General features: G+C 30.6%; 4 protein-coding genes across 6 annotated transcripts; 2 read left to right on the forward strand and 2 right to left on the reverse strand.

Annotated features, from left to right (window-relative positions):
- Nucleotides 1-46: 46 nt before the first annotated feature.
- LOC116778993 (translation initiation factor eIF-2B subunit delta) lies at nt 47-6,703 on the reverse strand. Its single transcript, XM_061529681.1, has 10 exons — nt 6,674-6,703; nt 5,679-6,422; nt 5,265-5,399; nt 4,429-4,553; nt 4,199-4,298; nt 3,297-3,476; nt 2,635-2,762; nt 1,763-1,940; nt 1,347-1,527; nt 47-938 (listed from the first exon to the last, which is right to left on the reverse strand). Exons 1-10 carry the CDS (start codon nt 6,686-6,688, stop codon nt 733-735), a joined length of 1,992 nt encoding a protein of 663 aa, XP_061385665.1. The 5' UTR covers nt 6,689-6,703; the 3' UTR covers nt 47-732.
- A 737-nt stretch (nt 6,704-7,440) lies between these two features.
- LOC116779115 (N-acetylgalactosamine kinase) lies at nt 7,441-9,700 on the reverse strand. Its single transcript, XM_032673292.2, has one exon. It carries the CDS (start codon nt 9,207-9,209, stop codon nt 7,767-7,769), a length of 1,443 nt encoding a protein of 480 aa, XP_032529183.2. The 5' UTR covers nt 9,210-9,700; the 3' UTR covers nt 7,441-7,766.
- A 1,206-nt stretch (nt 9,701-10,906) lies between these two features.
- LOC116779038 (zinc finger protein 32-like) lies at nt 10,907-15,640 on the forward strand. Of its 3 annotated transcripts, none has more exons than XM_032673181.2 (8): nt 10,907-11,152; nt 11,409-11,537; nt 11,644-11,807; nt 12,796-12,958; nt 13,024-13,248; nt 13,473-13,628; nt 13,802-13,919; nt 14,093-15,640. In XM_032673181.2, the coding sequence occupies exons 1-8, from the start codon at nt 11,033-11,035 to the stop codon at nt 14,353-14,355; spliced, it is 1,338 nt and encodes a 445-aa protein (XP_032529072.1). In that variant the 5' UTR covers nt 10,907-11,032; the 3' UTR covers nt 14,356-15,640. The 3 variants fall into 3 exon arrangements, with proteins under 3 accessions (XP_032529072.1, XP_032529073.1, XP_032529074.1); XM_032673182.2 differs by having other exon boundaries at nt 13,024-13,104; XM_032673183.2 differs by lacking the exon at nt 13,024-13,248.
- A 1,464-nt stretch (nt 15,641-17,104) lies between these two features.
- Nucleotides 17,105-18,904, forward strand: LOC116778219 (zinc finger protein OZF-like). The gene is made up of 5 exons (XM_032672165.2): nt 17,105-17,676; nt 17,779-17,842; nt 17,909-18,026; nt 18,125-18,358; nt 18,423-18,904. The coding sequence occupies exons 1-5, from the start codon at nt 17,259-17,261 to the stop codon at nt 18,888-18,890; spliced, it is 1,302 nt and encodes a 433-aa protein (XP_032528056.2). The 5' UTR covers nt 17,105-17,258; the 3' UTR covers nt 18,891-18,904.
- The last annotated feature ends 174 nt before the right edge of the window (nt 18,905-19,078 follow it).

The raw sequence follows: 19,078 nt of genomic DNA on the forward strand, positions 1-19,078 counted from the left end.
GTGGCATTTTCACTAAATTTCCATCTATTAGACTTACACTAAAATAAAGACGTAAATATATATTTTGAGCATTTAATTAGTAACAACGAATATTACTTAAGTCTTAAGGTCCACTTAAAGTTAATAAAATATGAAAAATCTCAATCAGAATGTAAACTTACATATTTTGACAATTTTTATCTTCATGTTACTTAAAGTGTTATTAAGAATGCACTAATACATATACAAAACCAAACAACATCAAATGATTTTCAAGTTATTATTTATGCATGCATTTTAATAAAAAACTTTTTTTATATGGCCTTCATCCGTGCAAAAAAAACATTATTTTATCTTTTTAAATTATATTGAGACTTAGATACTTCTGTTATAGTTTTACACTACAAAAGGTGTGAGTGTTAGAAAAGATGTATGTTTTTAAAATTTGATTTACTTGGTTGGGAGTTTATTTTAGAAAGAGATAGTATGCAAATAATTATATATAAAATGTTTCAACACCAAAGACAACATTTTCATAGACAATTTGAATTCATTGAAACTATATTTTTATAAATGACAATTTTAATTATTAAGTTTATAAAGTAACATAAAACATATCCCGTTCTATTTGTGCATATTTACATTAATAATATATACATTACGAATAGATAATTTGTTTACCGAATAAATATGACGATTTACAATATTTTTCTAACATACAATGAAAACGTTGGACAATATTTAACTTTTATTTTATATACCGTATTCGGATAATTTAAATCTAAGTACAACGGGAGCGCTCGTACATGGCAAGATCGCTAATTCCGTCACTACGGCTGTCACGAGGCTGGGCGGTGTGACGTCATACGTTAGGTTCAACAAATTCAAGTTTGGGTTGGACTGCCAGTCTTTAAGGGGTGAATTCTCGTCAGTTTTATCAATCAAATCTTCCGGGTCACCTGTAATTGAAACGATAATAGTTGTTTTATTTAGACTTGTATATATATCTCTATAATACTATTGCCTATACAGTAAAATTTCTTTATAATTTTTTGAGACGTAAATTTTTACACGATGATTCATCTTATTAGTATGGATCTAGTGTAATCAATAATGCAAATTGATTTATAAAAATAATTAGGGACGATTATAAGACTAAAATATAAGAATTTCACCAAAAGCACAAGTAATTTAGATCAATTTTTGAAGTAATTAATTACTAACTATGTTTATCAGGTGATAATAATTTGCTAGTAACACTACGTTATAAGAAAATGATCGGTCTATCCTTCCAAACTGATACATTAAAAAATAATGATAGAGTTAAATAAATTTCAATGCATATTAAAGATTTAAATCAGACTAACCAGTCTCGTGGTAGATCATAGCGTCTGTGTGGACGGTGTCAGAGAATTTGTGCGTCTCACAGGCAACCAGAAGCGGTACGTTGTTTGCTTTAGCTAGCAGCGCAGTCTGAAGGGTCCCCGCGGCCCCCACCACCGCGCCACTGGCTAACAGACACGCCGCACCTACTAGAACCTTGTCCGTCTGAAAATAATTATCATTATAGAGCATTTATTTATTCAGATATAAAATTCCATATGGCATTTTTTAAATATGTATATATCCTGAAACCAATAAATGTTGGTTGTGGAATTATGATTAATGGAAATAGTTATATTATGGTTTTTATATTGGTCACTTTCGTAACGGTACTTGAGATGAATCCAAAGTTCATTGACCTATCTGTCATTTTTACTCTTAGGTCTAAGAGATATCCCACCTCTTTCATGACGTAGCTCAGCGCTGATAGGTCGGCGTAGACGCAGTTGAGTCCTTTAGTGGCGAGTCGTCGCAGCATCTCTGTTGGGCCGCGGTTCCCTCTCTCGCCGACCACCACCGTCGAGAAACAGACCCCGGCTGCATGAGCCTCGCACAGGATACGCTCGATCAGAGACGAACTGGAAGTATTTACTAGTTAATATAACATTTTCAGTCATGATTCTTAATGTTCAGCGTCACTACCAGTTATGTCCTATGGAATGCTTGAAATATTTATAGATAATAATTAAAAGATGATACTTAAATGTCGCTATTAGAGAATTACAATGGTTCAGTATGATAAGTAATTATAGTTAGTCATAAAAATAATTCTAAGGATATCATAATTAGAACGGCAAAGATGGCGCCACTTGTAACAATCAGTCAAATTTTTAGATTTTTAAACATACATAAAAATTTTTAGACATACCAAGAAGGTTTTACACCTAGGGATCTCCTTTGAAGATTTATTAATATCAGTGAAATATAAAAAACCTATATAGAATAGTTAGTTATAGTTTCCAAGACAACAAAGAGATATTTTCTATCTAACTTTCAAACTTACCTAGTTTTATTTGGTGAAAATATATTTATCAACATAAAATAAATATAAATGGAAATTTTTATTTAATAACTATGAATAAATTCTTATATACCATATCTCAACTTATGTGTATTCAGAAAATTGTTAAAACTGATAATTTTTATTATTAGAATGTTGCCAAACATTAACATCAAAAAACGTAACTGCTCACCAAAAGCTGGTCTATCTAGTCTATGGTTACGAGTATTTTAAACTTAGAATTGTACAAAAAACCCGCCAAAAATACTTGCCAGCCGTATGTGAGTATGGTATCCCCGGGTGTTATTTTGTTTCTCACTGCGATGCTGATCGCTTCACCCGCCATGTCGATCTGTTCCCGGATGTAACGGTCTATTTCCTCCTGGAGACGTTTCTTGGCCTGGGAATAACATGTACTATAATTTATGTTTTCTTACTAACAATAAAGAAAACATTCTACATACTATAAACATCTTGTGAAGTCTTTCTAGTCATAATTGTTGTTTAAAACTATTTTTGTCTATTGTAATATATATATATATATATTCCTCATTTTATACCTAGTTTTCAACCTTAGCAGTTAGCAGGAACAGCATTATATGTCATTTCGTTCCTTTGAATACCAACAATCAACAAATATATTATATTTATTTAATAGAACTTATTCAAGTGTTTTATATGTATATGTGTGGCTATACTATTTTTTAAGACATTTACTATTTCTTATAGTAATTTTGAGTTGTTTATTCTTAAGAAATTGTTGCGAGATCCTAAGAAAGATGTCATAGTTTGTACTACACAAACAAAGAGTTAGTTTTTATCATATATCTGTAGTATTGAATCTTTACTAAGATTCTTGAAGTAGAAGACTGGCTGAAAATAAGACTGAATTACTGAAGAATTTAAAAATTAATCTGTTGATAGTTAGCGTTACATCAAATTCGTCCACATTATTCGGCAGCTGTGTTAGGTGATGTCTGAAATGTTTGAGTGCGTTTGTCTGCGAGGCGGCCGGATGTCTCATAGACCACAGGAAGTCGACACATGCGGCCAGTTGAGATTCCAGACCACGAGCGAACTCAGTCTTAGCGGGCAGACTGTAGTCTCTCACCACCTGGAACAATTAATACATACACATACATACCGGAATGACATTCACATATCAAGTGTACATATTAAATATTCAGTCAAAAAAATAATGTAAATGACAACTTTATATACATATAAGAAATTTTGATGTTTGTAGCAAGTTTTATGAGACAAAATTATGAGTGAGCCAAAATAGCAAAGGATCCTAAACGGAACCCAGTAAGAATATAAATGATAAATTCTATCTAGATCGGACTCAAAGAACTTTGTGATTGGATGTCTGTTAGTCTTTAACGTAAAAACTCCTAAACTGAATGGAATTCAATGAGAACATAGCTTAGACATGAAAATTTAAGACACCTTCTATTTTATTGTCTCTCAACACAATTACGAGTACGAATACTCAGGTTCAATTTAAAACGTTCTCTTAAATTAAACTAATATTTTTCGGACATACTACGAGTGCTTTATTTTTGGTTACTACATACTCCCGACGTCTCAGTTACCTTTCAGCAACCGTGATCACGGGCAGACGATATGCGAATGTCTGTCGGTTGGTCCTGTTATGTAAGTTAGTTTCATCTAAATGAATAAAACTCGCGATAGTCTCAGATCTCATTATTAAAACGTTCTTATACTGAACGAGGTGATGAGTTGAAAACAGTACGAGTAATACATTAGATTATAATAGATTTAAAATATAACTCTAAACCGAGCAGACCAAGTGGGCATGCTGTGGATACCAACCTTCTTTAAAGCATCCAGAAATGCTATACACCTGGCGTTAGATCCGGTCACGACCCGCGACGCCAGCTGTACTCCCAGCTTTATAACGGCTGGATGCAAGCTGGAAAACACATAATACTTTCTATGTATTCCTAAATACATAAAGATTTTTCGAACAGTATATCTTGTGTATCTTGTGTTTTGTTAAAGAAATAAATACTTTGTGTTATATGATGTGAATATTAATTTACTTTGAATTTATAGCTATCTTCTTCAGAGCTTCTTTCTCGTGTTCCATAGGAACGTTCTGGAACCAGTTCATCTTTTGCATCTTTGGTTTCGGTTTTTCCGGCACTTTAGTCTTTACAGGTTTTTCCTGGAAAAGGAAGGTAGAAAATATAATTATAGCAAATATACCTTTGAATGTTTTCAGTGTACGTTATATATATGTGGATATGAAATACCTGGAATGTGACATGGTTTTTTTTTACTCAACTGACTATCATCTATTACATACAGCCAGAGACTGGGGAAAAGTTAACCTTAGTCGAAAATTAATAGAATAGAAGTTGGTAGATAAAATTTTGAAATGTTCTAAAAATGTATACCAGAAATTTAATTATAAAATGAGTTCAGGTTTTATGCCAGTATTTATAATTTTAAGGCTCAGAAATGTGATAAGTTTTAACCGATATATAGTAGTATAATTATAATCAACATGCAAATGATTAAACAGAACCAGAAATATATTGACATATTGTGATTTATTACGAAATAAATTTATTCAGTTCAGAAATGCGATATCATAAAAAAAAAGTGTCACAGAATATTAACATAACATAACATTTCAGTGAACCTTAAATTTATTTTTGCCAAAGACAGTTCACTGTTCGGATGTTGTTTTAACAGAATTAAAAAAAAAAAAAAACAAGCAAACAAAAAACAGAATTTTGTATAAAGTGGATAATATAGAATTGATGTATACTTTGCTACATAGGAAGCCTAAACTTCTATTAATTTTATTTATGTTTCCTTATAGAGTAAATTTTTTTTAGTATATTGTAAAAATACTTAAAATAAAAAATACCTCTTTAGGTTTTGGTGGTTCAGCTGTCTTCTTGGCCTTAGCTTCAATTTCTTTTTGTTTTGCTGCTCTCTGAGCTTCTTGTTTAGCACGCCTTTCAGCTTTCAATTCTGCTTTGCTTTTCTGTGATTCTTCGGACTTCAAACGATACAAACAGAATATTAATGATGGGCAATGAATTAAGAGCGGAATTAAAATAAGAAAATATGACACAAGCAGGCTTCGAAAGTACAATAATTGCTTTACCTAATAATCTATTGTAACCTGACTCAAGTAGTTGAATTAAATTTTCTATATTCACCAATTAAATTACTATTTTGCTCAAGATTTAATATTTCTTTTAAGTTAAAACATAATTGCACAAATAAAGTGAAAGTAAACAAAAATACCAAAAATATTTATTGTTTAAAACCTTACCTTTTTACCTAAATCTATAGCTTTGACTTTGTCTGTAACCTCCTTTACTTCTCTGGCGACTGTCACGATATCTTTGAGTGTATTCACTACATCATTAACGGTCGCATTTATGACTTGCTCACTCGGCATATCAATCTTTTTACCCTTCAGTGATTTCTTAGCTGCTCTTTGAGCCAAAACAATCTCTCTTTCTTTGACATTTTCTTTAGCTTCATTATTAATTATAACAGCTCTGTCCACTTCATCTTTATCTTTATTAGGAGAATTGTCAATTTTTGTTTCAGTATGTGAAGTTTGTCCTTCAACTTTATCATTTTTCTCTTCATTTTTCCCCTGTTTTGGTGTGTCCTGTGTTTTTGTGACGCTATTTCCGGTATCCTCATTTTTCTTTTTAGCTTTCAGTTTTGCTAACTTCTTAGCTTCTCTGGCCGCTAGAACTTCATCTCTACTTTTTTCTTGTTCCTTCAACATTTCGATAGCTCCTCTAACACTGTCCTCGATGTCACTAACTGATTTATTTTCTGCAACAGTGCTCTTATTCAGAATATTATTATCAAGATCAGTAGTAGAATTAGTCTGCCGTAAGTCGATTGAATTTGTTTTTTTATTTGTATTAATTGCTACACAGTAACAGATATTATTTTGCACTTCCTTATATTGTTTTGCTGCTCTTAATCTCTTCCGTCTGATCCTTCTCTTTTTGGCAGCAGTAATTTCAGTTTTAGGTTCCGATTGGTTACTTTCCTGAAAATTAAGATTGAACTTTATTATTTTAGTAAAGAACTAGTACATAAAAGTAATTCTGCTGTCATATCACATATGTGAGAGTTATCAATTTCATAAATGTCTATTTTTCGGTGTGTAGTGTAGTGATACATAATTATAAACACACATCCACACAAATTTTGTCTATTTAAAGATGCTGCAACAGACAAATCAGCATTACAACATAACCTTTAAGATTGACACATCATAACAGAACTTATTTTAAATACCTTTGATAAAGTCATAGCTGCTTATCCTAGGCAAGCTTTGTATGATAGGAAAAAGAAATTTGCAATATTTATTAGAATATAATTATTAATTCTATATAAAAATTTTAATAACCCAGATTGTTAGTTTTATAAAAAATAACTATACCTCTTACTAAATAAATACTTATCGGGAAGCTGGATGACTTCTTAAAGAAATGAATATTTATCTAATCAAATATCAATTAAATATGCCTTTCATAAATATTATACACACAAATATGATATTTTATTTGTAAAATTGACATATCAAAGATGAAAAAAACTTTGACATTTGCCGGATAAATACCATAGATGATGCTTCTCTTTTGTCATTAATAGCTGTTCTTTCATATGTAACGAATAGGTTTAACAGTATTTAAATTATAAAAATTACATAAAAACATTACTGAGAAGTTATATTTCATATAAAACAGTCTATTAAAATAAAATTTATATGTATATTTCATACAGTATGATATTCTAGATGTATACCGAAAAAGTAATTTCTCTCAATTTATATAGAGCTTTTTTAAACACCACTAAAATACTGTTAAAATATTTAATGATTTTTTTTTTATCGCTTCTCTTAGAATTTAAAACGATACTTCTTGTCTGTTACTGTTTTAAAACTTGTTTTACTGTATAAAAGTAAAGTATTAAAAAAATCTCTAATATTTTAATAAAAATTAAAATTACCGTAAATTATCGGTTTATCAATGAAAGTATAATAGTTTTTCTGAATATTTTATTAAGACATAATTTTATATAAGTTATGATAATTAAGAACTCATTAAATGCTAAGCTACTAATAAATAAATATAGTAACTTTAAAACAATAATAAATACATTGTAAATTATTTATACACTTAATAAAATAAAGCATTAACATAATAAAAGTAATGACTAAAGAAATCATATTCTCATGACTTATATCTATTCAATATTTATCTTCACAGAATTCTGCTATGGTAATAAAATATAGAGACAAGTTTTGTTGTGGCACTGATAAAAATAACCTCATTAATATTAATGGATTCTATGCCTTATACTTTTATAATAAAAATAATATATTTTGTTAATTTGTAATATAAATAACAGCACCAAAATTTGGAGATGTTGCAAAAACATAAGAATTGGCTTTGCTTTTATCAATATTGCAATGTTTTATGTAAAATTCGTCTTCCAAAGTTTCAATATATTCCTTAACTTTTTCTCTGGGACACAAAGCTACTATACATCCACCCCAGCCTGCTCCGGTAAGTCTCGCATGGACATTCATCTGAAATGAAATGTCTACCAGACGATCTAAATTCTCATGGGAACATTCGTAAAGGTTTTTTAAGCTTTCGTGACTTTCTGACATGAGCTTCCCTAAGCTTTCCAATGTATTGATGTCTTCCTTAACTGAACTTGTCCCATTTGTTCCGTTCAGACATTTGTTTGTCTTTTCACATATTTTTTTAAAATCTTCTACTCTCCTTGCTTCTTCATAAACGTGAAGAGCTCTCTGCTTGAGCTTAAATTCCGATAATTGCTTTGTATTTGGTGTTAAATAAAAATTATCTAGTTCATCTGTGCTGACATTTAATATAGCACAAATTTCTTCTTTTGTGTAAATATCTTTAGGCAGTGTTTCTTTAACAAGGGCAATCATTTCTTCTAATGATTTATTTAGTAGTTTTTGTACTTGTCCCAAAGTGATGACGGTGTGACTCATTGTTTGTATGGACAAAGATAAAAGCTTTGCAGCGAGCCTGCATTCCGCTACTCGTCTATTGTAATCGTTGGTAGCAGCTTTGTTGACCTCAGCTAAACTATGAGCCACAACAAACGAGGCTTCTTCCGGTAGAACAACTTTTGTCGCCTTCGTTGGATTCCATGTAATATATTGGGCACAATATTTTTCTGCAAGGAAAGCTATTGCTTGATCCATTCCACCGCCTTGGGTTCCTATATATCTTTCGCATCGTGCGCACAAACCAGCTATGTCAATTTTATTTAAAACCGCCTTCTGGGCGTAAAGGAACGCAAGACATGCTGCGCTGACTAAAGCCGAGGAACTCGATAATCCTGACGCGGGAGGAATGTTACCGTCTACGTACATATTTAAGCCATACAATACTTCATTATTTAAATGTTCTAAGGCCCCCTTGATACCACAAAGCATGTAATTATACCAATACGGTTTGCCGTTAGCATCCGGTGTTATGACGATTTCATTAAACGATTTTAATTCCGTCTCGAAATTTTCATATTTTGAATTAGTATTACGCATCAAAAGTTTATGCTCCTTAATTAAACTGCCAGCCAGAAGAATATCTTGTTCCAATGCCATCGGCAGCACCGGATAGCCGCAGTAATCAATATGTTCACCAATTAAATTAACTCGTCCTGGAACTCTGACGATAAATTCAGGTTGACAACCAAATTCATTATAAAAATGCTTACTTAAATTTAGCTTTCTTTCATCTGTTGGCACTTTTATTACTGGAACTAAATTATCTTTACCTTCGCTCATTTTAAATGAAAATAAAATATATTATAAACAACAAAACCGCCTTCGTTTACAGTGAAATTGTGACTGAATTGATACTCGTTACTTTGTTATCAACACTTGATTACACTGAACAATAGAAACATAAGTTTCGTGTAAAATGTAAGCCGATATACTAAAGAGCACCACATATAACACTTTTTTCCTAGGAGGGATATTTTTATTGTATCTATTAATTAAGACTTGATCATATAATTATTGCACGATTTACGGCATATCACGAATAAAAAAAATACTGAAATTAAAATGAATATCTCAAAGTATTCCAACCTCTTAAACCTAACCTAAAAGTACCTAACAGAATAATATTATGTTCAAAATTCTTATAGCTATAAGCATTACTAAAGAGAATGACGTTGCCGCGCTTCCTAAGCGCTTCGTATTTGCCTTTACAGTTATGTTGAACATTTTTAGTAAACGAACCGGTTAAACAATTTATGTTTCTTCTTTATGACAAAAAGTCTGTTGTTGGTATTCATATAAATAATGATGTGACTGAATTTAATAAAATTTGTTGCCAAAGTGCCAAAAAAAACTTAATTCTCAGAATCATCACTATTTTTTTAGATTTTTAATATATTCTGATATGTTCTCGCGGTTTTTCTTATATTTATAATGTAACAATACTTCTTAAATAACAGATGTACATAACGAAAATAGCAACGAAGAGTTTTAAAACCTTTATGTTGCAAACCTATTAACTAAATGTTCGAAATTATGTTTTGAATCAGCTAGTGACCGTAATCAGAATTAAATTTTTTCTTTTATACCCACAAGGTCACTAGGTGACTACATTATTTAATATCTTAAACTGTCATGTGTATATTCGGCATCAAACAAAACTATGAACACAGAGTAAAGATAAATGTTGAAATCACATTCAAAGAATCGTTGTCGTTGAAAACTAAAAGGATGTGTGAAAACACATATTAAATTAAGTTTCATCATGTTGACATTATGTCTAAAGTGTTTTGACCTAAAAAGTTAAAATCACTAGTGTTTTTTGCTTAAGATAGCGATTATATCAAATGTATTGTCAAGTATATCACTTGAGTTGAAGTTGTTACAAACAAAGTAAAAAGTAACTATTGTTATCTCTAGATAGCCTTCGAATTTTAGTGCCAATAAAAATAAGTGCTATAGTATATAAGTATAATGCAGAGGATATTCAGATAAAGACTGTAGTAAATTTATCGTGGATATATACATATAAAATATCTGTATCCTGCGTTGCTGTTTCACTTACAAATAGAATCAAAAATAATCAATGATACGACATACCTTGGTTTAAAGTTATAAAATAATGAAATAGTCTGATTTATTAAAAACCCACGATTAAAAAATTATAAAAAACCTTTGAAAACATAAACTTTGATGTTTATAAAAATGTTTCACGGAAGTATAGAAATTTATCTCAGTGGCTTTCATAAAGTAAAAATGAAAAACATATTTTCATTATCAGTCATATAACATATTTAAATATGAGAAATGAAAGCTCTTTTATATATCTAGAAGATGTTATTTTTATTATGATTTGCTATTGATTTATATTAATGTTATTTAAAAGTCATATCTATTTGCAATTATATTCCATGGAAAAAAAATATTATGCGAAATACGGTTTTATATCATCTAACGATTTTTTAAATACCGATTTTTATGCCGTATGGTCATCACTAACCGAGAGGAACAGTAAGCAACGCAAATTGTTTGTTGATTGATTAAAAAAAGATTTATTATTTATTACTTGAAAACATATAGGTGTTACATTTTACCTTTAGCCAAATATGGCTCACATCTTGGATTTCAAGAAAATATGTCGCGCCTGTTTATCTGATGCTGGACCTCTAAAGGATTTGTTTACGGCTTGTTCTGCTGGAGTCTTTAAATACTGCACTTCTGTGGAAGTGAGTACCTACTGTGCCTTACTTGAAGCGTATTTTATTCTTGAAAGTGCTATAAAATTAATTTGTAATATTTTATCTAAAATAAACAGTTTAATAATCTTGACATCTTGCCATGTTATTCTTTGATGTTTTTGTTTATAAACAATACTTAATTAAGTCTCTTTTAATTCATAAATGTAGTTGATTGAAAAATACTGTTTAGTTGTAGTTACTAGATTTGCTTAATATTTTATAATATACGTTATATGTATTGTAGATCGCGGATTCGGATGCCCTCCCAAAATTAATATGTCAAACATGTTTGGATTTACTGAACAAACTGTACTACTTCAAGCAAGTCGTTGTGAGATCCAACGTTATACTGAAACAGCAATGCAGATTACTGGTAATATTTACCATAAATATAATTCTAAAATTAAAATTATTTAAATTATTCTAAAATTTTCAAAAAATCTTTATAACAAAACTTATTAAGCAATATATTTCTATAGAATTTGCAGACCAAACCTGATCAGACAAGCGAAGGGAATGATATAGTAGAGGTAAATATAACAGAACTCAATGAAGAAGTCACAATGCATGAGAACAACATGAACGAAAGTATGGATGGAACAGAGAAGACAGAAAAACCATCAGCTGATGCAATATTAATTAGGCGAGTACTTCATTTACTTCCAAAGCACAGTATGATGGTGATTTTTATAATAAAATGTCTATTCCATATAGTTCATTCTTCGTTATATTAATAATATGTCATAATTATCCAAGCTTATGATTATAAATTATAACACAATATCCAATTTTCCAATAGTAAGATATTTTATCTATTTTCCGAAGGCCGAAGAAAGACTACCCTGAAGTAATTTTATAACTTAAAATTGTACAACCAACATGAGTGAGCCTGTGCAATACAAATGTTAGTAAAAATATATTACTGAATTTATATAATTCGAAAGTTGAGATCTGGGTTTCCTTATAAATGTACACTATTTTATCGTTCTAGGAAATTTTACATTGGCTAACATTAGGGTGAGATTTTTTTATTAAGCGATATAATTCCCAAGTAGTTATTTAATGTATCTGATAAATGTAGGTACATTATAATTTCTTTCTATGGGAATCTATACAAGCTATCTTTCATGAATATGGGTGTGATTAGGATTTAGAAGTTAAATCACCTACCGGAGTGTGCTTGAATTAGGATGTTTTGAAAATAAAAAATATCCTGAAAACATTTAATTATTCAAGTCTTCTATAACATTCTGAAAGTCTTGCTAAATAAATATGTCTGCTATTGTTAATTCCATAGGTTGAGATAAATTTCGAGTCATGTCTAGTTTATTATGTCATCTATTAATAGTATAAGATATATATGAAGTTCATAAAAAGATACAGTTAAAAAGAATTCTAGTGATCATTGATTTACATATATAATTTTTCAAATTCTTGTCCTAAATTCTATTTAGATTATTTATTTTTGATGAATTCTGGATAATGATTGGATTAAAATATGACCGTTAGATTAGATCAGATCAGTCAGCCAATGAGATGCTTCCAAAAATGTAAGGTTTCGTCTGTTTAAGAATAATTTATATGTGAATATTTTGCTATTTCAACTCTATAATGTGTATTGAACGATACAGTCAAATCCTGCAACGTCGCCGGAGACGCGGCCCTGGTCGTCCGCCGAAGGATCCAGACGGGCCCAAGCGGAGACGGGAACGGATGAAGTGTATGAAATGCGGCAAGAGCTTCCAGAAGTACGAGAACTTCGAAGCTCACATGCGCGGACACTTCGGGAAGAAGGTACAATCTATACTATAGTTATAAGCACAGCCAATCATCATCGATAAGGTATTAATTGATTGCAGCCAGATATAAAGTGCAAGCATTGCGACAAGGCGTTCCTGTCCCTCCGCAGTCTTAGCAGCCACGTGAGGATTCATACAGCGGTACGCAAATATCAATGCCTGAGCTGCGGCAAGAGCTTCGCATATTTGAATGTGCTCAAAAATCACGAGCTGATACATGCCGGTATCAAGAAACATCAGTGTCACATATGTGACGCTAAGTTCGTGCAGGCTTACAATCTCAAGGTTTGTGTCAAGCAGGCGAGGGGTTCAACTCGGCTGATGTTTTCAGGTACCGTCGTTCAATTCGCTGGCTGGTCAAAGGTTTGTGGTTCTTAAGTTCACAGTTCTGTTTATTCTACTTCAATTATATAAATCTGTTTAGGTAACTACCCCCCGTTATATATATTTTTTAGTATAATAAGATAATAAGTTTAGATTTTGTTTTTCATTGTTTGTTTTGTCTACAGATGCATCTAGAAACTCACAATAATCAGAAGAACTATAGCTGTTCTCAGTGCGGAAAGAAGTTTGCTCAGCCTGGGAACCTCAAAATACACCTCATAAGGCACACTGGCATCAAGAACTATGCATGTACCATGTGTGAGATGAGGTTCTATATAAAGGTAATATTGTCTGTTTTATACTTTAATTATATATTATATATGTAGCTTTCAAATAAATCTGTCACAATTGAACAACACAAGTATATATACATAATACACAAAGAAAAAGTAATTCAAAACAGTGATATCTATTACGGAGGGAAAAATATTTCATAGAACTATATATTTCTCAGGCTGATCTGGTGAAGCACATGCGTTCACACTCGGCCGAGAAACCTTTCTCCTGTCAACTTTGTGATAAAACTTTCAAAAGCAGAAGCTTTCAAGCAATACATATGAGGACGCATACAGGTACAGAGACACATACATTTGATATATAATTTAAGTTACTGATTTTATTAAATTAATTATGTGCAATTTGAACCCCTTGCATCATTTTATATTACAAATATTTTTTTTTGCAAAGCAAAGAAATATTTTTTTTTACTATCATACACAAATAAACGGTTTATAATACTTTTCAGGAGAGCGTCCCTATGCCTGCGACCTGTGCCCCAAAAAATTCATGGCTAGAAAAGACTTGAGAAACCATCGGATGATCCACACGGGGGAGAAACCGCACAAATGTCAGCTGTGCAACCAAGCTTTCATACAGAAATGTGCACTGAACAGACACATGAAGGGTCACGGGAAGGCCAATGAAGATGCACAGAATCTCATCAGAGCACAACTACCGCCTGTTAATAATACACCTCTACCAATGTCATACACACAGTGGCATAACTGATTACTTTGTATTTAAGCTTAACGTATATGTATTTGGGTTATACATTGAATGTGTTTCCTCGGTTGTTAATTATTATCGGAGAAAATATGTTTTGTTTGTTGTCTTCGGGAAAGCCGGTTATGAAGAGGATTTTGTGCAATTTCTTTACATTGATATGTTCCTAAAGTATAAAAGCGGAATTCTGATTGGTTGATATTCGTTTGCGTTACTAAAATAACGCACAAATAGTTTCACATAGTATTTTCATTTTATATTCTCATTACAGACACAATTTTTGTAATTAATGTATTTTTTCCATCTCCTCCGCTCTGTGCCCATACAACGAATACTTTTAGAATACATATATGGTTGTGTTGATTACACACAATATTTTATAATCACAGTCTTTTTAAAAGAAAAGCTACAATAGTAAAACGAAAATGACATTTCACGAAAGTGTTTGTCAAAAATGGTGTTAGTGTGAGCAGTATAGTGACAGATCTTTCATATAATATTCTAGTATATTGCAAATGGCGACGCAAAAAGCGGGAAAACTTAAAATATGTGACTTTTTTTTTACCAACTCTTACTTGAAATGCAAATAATAAAGACTTAATATCTGTATAAATAAAAAAAAATGCTTGTCTATGGATTTTACAGTATATGTATATTACATGAAAAAAAAATTAATAAGTCACTGAAATTAAGATTACTATAATAGTCGAGCCTACAATATTATTGTCTTAATAAAAACAAATTCACGTTATAATGATTGTAGATTAAAATAATCAGTCTTACATTGTTATGTAACTGCGAAATAATTTAATTAGACTGTACCAGTATTGAAACCAAGTCATGGAAAATAATTTAAAATGTTAAATATTCATTGTAAATATAAATATAGTTAACATAGTTGATTAAACAAAAACTGTATATGTTTGAAAAATAAGATGTAATGATTTTTGTAAATAAACCATATAATTTTATGTTAATTTGTACACATAGTTAAAAATATTGATGTGAAATTTATTGTCTGTTACCAGCCACTACTGATCGCTGAACCAATTTGATCCTAAAGGTGGTATTTAAGCTCCCACATTGACGTACAGACATGCACACAAATTCTAGATAGAATGAAATTCAATCTTAGTACTTTCTTATATAAAACTTTGTTAAAAAAAAATGTCGCATTGCTAAAATAGTCATGCTCCGTCTAAATAAACCCATGTATACATATTTTACATTTGGTTTTAATGTGTATATATATTGTTATTTAAAAATAATACAAAAATCCTTTTATCATACATACTATGATTTTTATTTTAATGACATACCTATAATTTGTACAAAAACTGTGCATTAAATATTCTTTTTTTTCCCCTCATATAAGTGTATTTGCGCCAAAAGAATTAAAAAAAAAAGTATGTCAGACGCCATAATTATTCTACACATTAAATATTTAATTCTCTTCCTCAAAGTACAAATCTTTATAATAATATTAACAAAGAAAGAGCGTGATTAAAAACATTTGGTTTAGTAACAAATAAAAACCTTATTGGAGAAGCTATTTAATTATTACATGCTATTATTTAGATTCATGTGTATGTATGGACTATATGTATGTATGTTTGTAACCGACTTCTTCCAACACGATTTTGACCCATTACTTCGCTCAAATTTTGTAGGCTTATCAAGGTCCGGTGGCAAATTAATACCCCGTAGAATTTATATCAATTCAATCATTACGATTGCCAGAATCATCATATGATATCTTAGATCCTTTACATGAGAGTGAAAGAGATAGAACATGCTCGCTCATTCGCTATTGTATTTGTTAGTAAGCTACATGGCTTCATTATCCACAGCCAAAAATCAAAAACTTTTGATAAGGAGAATTTTATATTTATTTTCTAAGTGACTGAGATGATACTAACTTAATCGCGATAATTGTAAACACAGCTTTATATGTCAATGGATTAAAACTATGTAGCTATTTGATAGTAAAATCAAAAATTCGTGGTCTAGAAGATTAACACATCCGCGTTGAAGACAAATTGAACCAAAAAGTAAAAAATAAAATATAGTAAAAAAAATCCCAAAGAACATGCTTTTCTAATTAACCCAACTAAAAAGTAAAAAATATAAAATATTAGTATTGTTATGAGCAAAGCATTGGGGCGCTTTGTACCATATCTTTCATACTATTTTTGAACTATTACTTTTTTCATACGATTAGTTATGATTTAGAAACCACTCAGTAAAATGAGAATATACATATATATCTAGGAAAGGTTAAAATCTCTTCCTTTTGTCAGTCACTAATAGAATAAATTACTTTAAAACACATTGATATCTTTTCTAGGACCAACAGTTTTCTTGAAAAATTCTTTACACAGTTATTAAAAGCAAATGTTTTTACTCAGCTTCGATATTTGTTAAGTGACAAGTTATTCTTCGAACTTTTATATCAGTATTTTAAAGTATTACGAATAATTTAAATTTTTTTTATGACAATCACTTAGATAATCAATTTAGTTAATAGTTGAGTAGTCAATTAATATTTAGAATTTTTGTGTAGGTATTACATTACTAGCAAATGTTTTTATTACATTACTAGCTTTTGCTCACGACTCCCTCCGCGTGGTATCAGCGTTGTTGATCTCTGAAAGTTATATTTTTAGATTTTTCGAATGTTAATTTTTTATTAAAATCATAATTTTTCTATATAACAACACTTTCAAAGTTAATGTTGCAAAATTGAACAATCCATTTGAAGTTATGTTTTTTTTTCTATTAGCTACTGTCAGGGCTGTGTCAAGGCGATAGATGTTTACAAAACAAAAACACTAGTTATGGAAGACTCGAGCTCAGAAAATTGTATATTATAGCGCTTAATAAGGACCAACAAATACTAATTTATTGATATGGATGTAAATACTTTATGCCGTGCTTGCCTCACTTCTATGGATTCTGTTAGATACATTTTATTTGAAAATGTTTCCCCCGATATATATTGGTTCTGTACTTCGATAGAAATCATGAAAGAGGAACAATTACCAAAGTTTTTATGTGATGTATGCTATGGACTTTTGATGCAGTTTTCTGAATTTAAAAGTACTTGCATCAAGTCTCAAAACACATTGTCGAAACAAATGCATACAAATATTCTTAAGACAGAAAATATATATTTGACACATCAATCTTTAGATGCATATAGGAATAAAATATTGGAAAGTAATTCCCGTGAACCGACAAATTCTCCTTTGTATCAAGAGATATTTAATGATAGCAAAAATGTTACCGATATTGTCAAGGAAGAGGATCCTGATCAAAGCACCAATGGTAATTTGTTTTTTTAGGTACCTAATAATGATTTAACTTATTCTTATGTATGTATTTATATAAATAAGTCTTCTAAATCTTGGAAATAATCATTATTTTTAGAATTGGATGCTGAATCATATGTAGAAGATTTACTTAGAGAAAATAAGGAGAAATCTGTTAAGAGGTCAGTTGTAAATACAGTAGTTAAATTTTAATTTAATGATGCTATTTTATTACTTGCCTATTTCAGAGTCAAAATAAAGACTACAAGGAGAAAAAGAAAGATCTATAAATGTGGCCTGTGCACCCAAATATTCTATGCTGTTAAACTTTTCAAAGCACATAAATTACAACATCGAACAGAAACTGTAAGTAAATAGTTTTGCTCTTATAAATTTCTTTACTGTGACTTCGTTGTTTTAATCAAATTGCCTTGTAGAATCTTAATAAGCAATACTTTTTTCAGCTATCATTAAAATGTTTACCTTGTAACAAGTCATTTGTAACAAGAAGTGGTTTTAAGAGGCACCATATCATTTGTCACACGAGCGTCAGTCTCAGTAGCATTCAATGCCAAATATGCGGCAAGATAACTAAAAGCAGGGAAACTTTAAGGCAGCATATGAAACTTCATGAAAATAGATGTCAATTCATTTGTAATGTATGCGGGAAAGGGTACAGTACAAGAGGAGTTTTGAAGGTAATCACATAATCAAATATTTGTACAATACTTTATGAGGAAATTTCAAACAGTTCTATTTCAGGATCACTTGGAGACTCACAAAGACAACCGGGAAAGGGAATACACATGTGAACATTGCGGGAAGAAATTTTTTACTAATAAAAATCTATTATCTCATGTAAACAGATGTCATTCTGAAAAGAGGTTTATATGCCAAATATGTAGTTATCCCTTCACAGATAAATACAATTTGGCTCAGCATCTCCTGATTCATGAAGGGAAAAGGTTATTTAAATGTGAAGTTTGCAATAAATCATATGCCACCCGTTCCACATATGTTGAACATCAAAGAATTCATTCCGGAGAGCGGCCTTACGACTGTAGCTACTGTGCAAAGAGTTTCATATCAAAACGTAGATTGAATGTTCATCTTCTTATTCACACCGGCGAAAAACCTCACAAATGTTCAGTCTGCGAACAGAGCTTTAATCAAAGAGGTTCACTTAACAGGCATATGAAAGTTCACAACAGAATTGTTGATGCTATTTAAAAAAAAAAAAACAATATTCAAAGGATTTGAATTTGGAAGTTGGAACTGAAAAATATATAGAGACCAAGATTACAGCACATCTGATAACGATTTAAGTAATATATTAAATGAAGACGTTTCATATTAAATAAATTATAGTATCAATTCTAGATGTGTTTATCGAGCATATAATAAAAAAATTCAAATTG

The sequence above is a fragment of the Danaus plexippus genome, chromosome 6, assembly GCF_018135715.1.
Source record: "Danaus plexippus chromosome 6, MEX_DaPlex, whole genome shotgun sequence".
In the NCBI taxonomy this organism is placed as follows: domain Eukaryota; kingdom Metazoa; phylum Arthropoda; class Insecta; order Lepidoptera; family Nymphalidae; genus Danaus; species Danaus plexippus.

Bases quoted from the DNA above. Each gene is read 5' to 3' on its own strand.
- LOC116779038 (XM_032673181.2), top strand. From the start codon at position 11,033: ATGGCTCACATCTTGGATTTCAAGAAAATATGTCGCGCCTGTTTATCT. The intron at 11,153-11,408 runs GTGAGTACCTAC...TATGTATTGTAG, and splicing joins AATACTGCACTTCTGTGGAA to ATCGCGGATTCGGATGCCCT. The intron at 13,249-13,472 runs GTTTGTGTCAAG...TTTTGTCTACAG, and splicing joins TGCAGGCTTACAATCTCAAG to ATGCATCTAGAAACTCACAA.
- LOC116778219 (XM_032672165.2), top strand. From the start codon at position 17,259: ATGGATGTAAATACTTTATGCCGTGCTTGCCTCACTTCTATGGATTCT. The intron at 17,843-17,908 runs GTCAGTTGTAAA...TGCCTATTTCAG, and splicing joins AAGGAGAAATCTGTTAAGAG to AGTCAAAATAAAGACTACAA. The intron at 18,359-18,422 runs GTAATCACATAA...GTTCTATTTCAG, and splicing joins GTACAAGAGGAGTTTTGAAG to GATCACTTGGAGACTCACAA.
- LOC116778993 (XM_061529681.1), bottom strand. The intron at 5,400-5,678 runs GTAAGGTTTTAA...TATCGTTTGAAG, and splicing joins CTATAGATTTAGGTAAAAAG to TCCGAAGAATCACAGAAAAG. The intron at 939-1,346 runs GTTAGTCTGATT...TTTCAATTACAG, and splicing joins TATGATCTACCACGAGACTG to GTGACCCGGAAGATTTGATT.
- LOC116779115 (XM_032673292.2), bottom strand. From the start codon at position 9,209: ATGAGCGAAGGTAAAGATAATTTAGTTCCAGTAATAAAAGTGCCAACA.